Source organism: Pelecanus crispus, chromosome 2 (assembly GCF_030463565.1).
Source record: "Pelecanus crispus isolate bPelCri1 chromosome 2, bPelCri1.pri, whole genome shotgun sequence".
NCBI classification, from domain to species: Eukaryota; Metazoa; Chordata; class Aves; order Pelecaniformes; family Pelecanidae; genus Pelecanus; species Pelecanus crispus.
The window spans coordinates 132,125,597-132,130,110 of record NC_134644.1 but is presented as its reverse complement, the minus strand read 5'-3'; the positions used below and the strand labels follow the sequence as shown (position 1 = coordinate 132,130,110).

Sequence of the window (4,514 nt, the reverse complement as noted above, 5' to 3'; positions counted from 1 at the left end):
CTCAGTCTGAAGCTTTCATAAAATGCAGACATTGAAGAGGCGCACCCCCTTCTCCCCCTCCCTTCCCCCCCACCCTCCTGTCCTGCCATGCATTGAGAAAAACGCAGGCTCTCCTTCCTCGCCGCTTTCTTCCAGGGCCACACTGGGCCTTTTGCAAGGACCCGTTTAGTTTTGCCCCAGCCCCACCTGGGTGCTGCTCTCCGCTCCCCTCCGGAGTGGTTGCCTCCCTCCGTCTCTGCTGAGCCTCAGCAGGGGAGAGAGGACAGCTGAGACCGGGGCCAAGCCGCCTCCAAGCTATCCAGCCTCCCCTCACTGCCAGCGGGGAAGAGTCCGTTTTGTTTATCGGGGAGGTGGCGTTAGGTTGGAGCAGCTGTGGCTTGGTGCTCCCTGCCCGGCTCCCGGCCGCCTGGCTCCACCTGTCCCAGCAGCTGCTGGCTTCCCCTGCCCCGCTGCCGGGGGCCGCGGGGGTGGCTGGCCAGCGAGCCACGGGCCTGGCCACTGCCCCCGTCCCCGGTGCCGCCCGGCCCAGCCGCCTTTCGCGCAGCTGCCCCGGCAGAGGCCGGAGCGGACGGCAGCTGCGAGCCGCGACACCCGGGCCTTGTGGGGTGTTGCTGCTTTTGAGGGAGAAAGGCCAAATTTTGGGGCTTTCCAGCCCTGCCCAACGCTTGCGTTGAGTGCCATCCTCCCACCATCCTCCTCCTCACCCCCGCTGCTGCAGACCTCCCACTCGACCCTTCCCGCAACCAGTAGCACTGGGTTTTGGTATCTAAAGTAGCAATTGTGCTCCAATGACAAAAAAAAGCTGTCAGCTACCCCTGACAAAGGAGGGCTGTTGAGTGCCCTGTCATGGCAGGCGCCCAGTTGCTACTATACGTTACCAGATGATGAATTTAAAGCTGCTTGCCCGCAAGACAGACGTGAGCGTCATGCACCTTCTTTAGCTGAAAGCCTCCGGTTTAATTCGCGGTTTGCGATGCCCCAGCAGGACTAAGAGCCTCCATCCTGAGCTAGCCTAAATCTCAACACTTACAGTCCCTACGTCTTGCAGGATAGCATGAGGAGGGTGGGGGTCTCCAGCGCTGCACTGATAAACCCCTAATCTATCTAATCTATCCTTAATCCATGGGATTTCTGTTGTTAATACGTCAAGTCTCTGTTAGCAGAGGGTAAATTTACAGAAGAATTTCACCTGGTGTTAGCAATCACTGGCAATGCCTACGTTTTACTAGGGTAGATACATAGATGTGCAGTAATCAAAACGAGGAGGTATGCCCGAGAGCATGAGTTTTGCCCCCCCGAGACTGTCAGCATGGGGATTGCTGCTTTTCACGCAGGTTTTCAAACATTTCGAGGCTTACAGATTTTCACTTTGATAACTGTGTGTGTGCATGTATGTTTGCATGTGTGCGTGTGTCCATGCAAACACCACAGGCACGGCTTTAGTTCCTTTGAAATCCAAAGCTGCCAAAAGCCATCTGGGTAGGTAGGCTCTTTGCCTGATGCCTCCCATAATCTGACAGAAACTTTGCTGTTCTCCATCAGTGCTTGAGGGGAAAGTTGTGAGGTGTGATTTCAGGGCATATGTGGATCTGTTCATCCTGAGCAATGCATTTTAAGAGTTGCAGCAAATAGTGTAAAGAAACCTACAGGTATTACATTAGACCAGCTGAACCTAATTTTATTTTTAAGTTTTATTCAGAAGCATCACATAGCAAGTAAACTTCAAAATCTAAGTTTAGTTACAAACTAGTTGTTTCTTATTTTTTTTTTCCAGTCCCCTTTTGCTTTCTTTTACGACCACATGAAACTTGAGAAGCCATCTAAAGCTAAATCATTTAGTGGAGTTGGGCAATTCCCAAGTGTCCAACAAGAAGGCCTGGTTTAGGCTGCGATGGCCACTGTCATTCCTGGTGATTTGTCAGAAGTAAGAGATACCCAGAAAGTCCCTTCAGGGAAACGTAAGCGTGGTGAAACCAAACCAAGAAAAAACTTTCCTTGCCAACTGTGTGACAAGGCCTTTAACAGTGTTGAGAAATTAAAGGTTCACTCATACTCTCACACAGGAGAGAGGCCCTACAAGTGCACACAACAAGACTGCACCAAGGCCTTTGTTTCTAAGTACAAATTACTAAGGTATTAAACTCTATTTATCTTTCAGATTATATTATCTATTTTATGTTGGCTGTGTTAAGCCGTGTAAAAGTATATATTTGTGTACGCCTTCAGCTGATTGCAGAGAGGATGTGTTAATTAAAGTAGCCATTGGATTGTTTCTAGAATTCTAAATTACCTAAGTTTGCAAGCTAATGTCTTTGATTTTGTTTCTTAATTTGTTTTCTGCTTTTGTTTTCTGTTTGTTTGTTTGTTGTTTTTTTTTTTAATGAGCATAGAATTTTCATTTGTATAAGGAATTGTCACAAGAAAAAAGAGTATGGACTGAAAATTTTTTGGCTATGGACTTTTACACGAGTACTTTCATACTTGCCCATATACCCCTGTTACAGTAGCTAAAACCCACCAAAACTAAAGTGTCGATTTAAGAGAAATGGCTCGCGTTTTGCTATATTTAAATTTGTCGAACTGTCTTTGTAGTGTCATGCTTTCAGTTAAAAGGTTCTGTTGCAAAGCAGCCCTTAGTGTAGTATTTAGCTGCCATTAAAAAATGAGCACGTGTGTTTTTTGATCAAAATAATTACTTACAGAATGTATCTGTGTTTAAAGGCATATGGCTACTCATTCTCCTGAGAAAACCCACAAGTGTAATTATTGTGAGAAAATGTTTCACCGAAAAGATCACCTAAAGAATCACCTACATACACACAATCCCAACAAAGAGGCCTTTAAGTGTGAAGAATGTGGAAAGAACTACAATACCAAGCTTGGGTTCAAACGTCACCTGGCTTTGCATGCTGCAACAAGCGGTGACCTCACCTGTAAGGTATGTTTGCAGACTTTTGAAAGCACAGGAGTGCTGCTGGAGCACCTAAAAACTCACGCAGGCAAGTCATCGGGTGGAGTGAAGGAGAAAAAACACCAGTGTGAACACTGTGATCGTCGGTTCTACACCCGAAAGGATGTCCGTAGACACATGGTAGTGCACACTGGAAGAAAGGACTTCCTCTGTCAGTACTGTGCACAGAGATTTGGGCGGAAGGATCACCTCACGCGCCACATGAAGAAAAGTCACAACCAAGAACTTTTGAAGGTCAAAACAGAGCCAATGGACCTTCTAGATCCCTTTACCTGCAATGTTTCTGTGCCTATTAAGGATGAGCTGCTTCCAGTGATGTCTTTACCTTCCAGTGAACTGACATCAAAGCCATTTACAAACACTTTGCAATTAAATCTCTACAACACTCAGATTCAGTCCATGCAGAGTTCTGCATCTGCACACCAAATGGTTGCCACATCGTTACCATTGGGAATGCCTTGTCCAATAGATATGGAGTCTGTCCACCCTTCTCACCAGCTATCGTTGAAATATCCACTCGGTACTACCTCATACGCAATTTCTATGCCTGAAAAAGAACAGCCATTGAAAGGGGAAATCGAAAGTTACTTAATGGAGTTGCAAAGTGGTATGCCTTCTTCATCCCAGGATTCTCAAGCATCTTCATCAAAACTAGGGCTGGATCCACAAGTAGGGCCACTAGATGATGGGTCTGGGGAGGTTTCCCTTTCCAAGGGCTCTGTTCCTATTAGCGAACCTCTAAACACCCCATCATTGGACTTTTCTCAGCTGTTCAACTTCATACCTGTAAATGGCCCTCCCTATAATCCTTCTGTTTCAGTGGGGAACCTTGGAATGAGTTATACGCAAGAGGAGGCACATTCTTCTATGACTCAACTTCCACCACAAACCCAGGATCCACAAGATCCTAGCAATAGTATAGGTCTTGGGTCTCTGCACTCGTTGTCAGCAGCTTTCACAAGCAGTCTAAGCACAACCACCACCCTACCACGATTTCATCAAGCTTTCCAATAGGATGTACAAAGCTGGCTTGTTACTGTCTATTTGTAGAAATGCCTTAGGTGACCATTTTTAACTTAGTGCCTATTATAAGACATTATAAATTCTCTGCTTTTGTACAGTACCAATCTCATGAAGCCAGTAAGAAATTTAAATTAACTTTTTAAAAATGTTTTGAAAGTGTTTATTCTCAGCTGTGTTTACTTTGTTTTTTTTTTAAAGTCTCATTGTATTGTTTTCATTTTCACTGCCAATTGACACATTTAAAATGTTCAGTAGAAAGTCATCCCAAGCAAACTCTCAACACTCATCCCTTTTTTAAAACTTTTTCAACCATACCAGCTATTCTGTTTTATTGATGTCAGTGGTGGAACTGCCACTTTTACCTTTGAATATATTTTAGTATTTGCAAAGAATCCAGTTAAACTATGTATCACAAAGGTTCCTGAAGATTTGGGAGAAAAATCCACCAGTCCCTTTCCAAACAAATCCTCTTCCCAAATGATGACACATCTGATCTGTTCTATAATGACAAATCTAAATT

At 45.1% G+C, this 4,514-nt stretch overlaps 1 protein-coding gene across 1 annotated transcript; it reads left to right on the top strand.

Annotated features, from left to right (window-relative positions):
• Positions 1–1,891: 1,891 nt before the first annotated feature.
• PLAG1 (PLAG1 zinc finger) lies at positions 1,892–4,020 on the top strand. Its single transcript, XM_009482864.2, has 2 exons — positions 1,892–2,133; positions 2,722–4,020. The coding sequence occupies exons 1-2, from the start codon at positions 1,892–1,894 to the stop codon at positions 3,983–3,985; spliced, it is 1,506 nt and encodes a 501-aa protein (XP_009481139.1). The 3' UTR covers positions 3,986–4,020.
• The last annotated feature ends 494 nt before the right edge of the window (positions 4,021–4,514 follow it).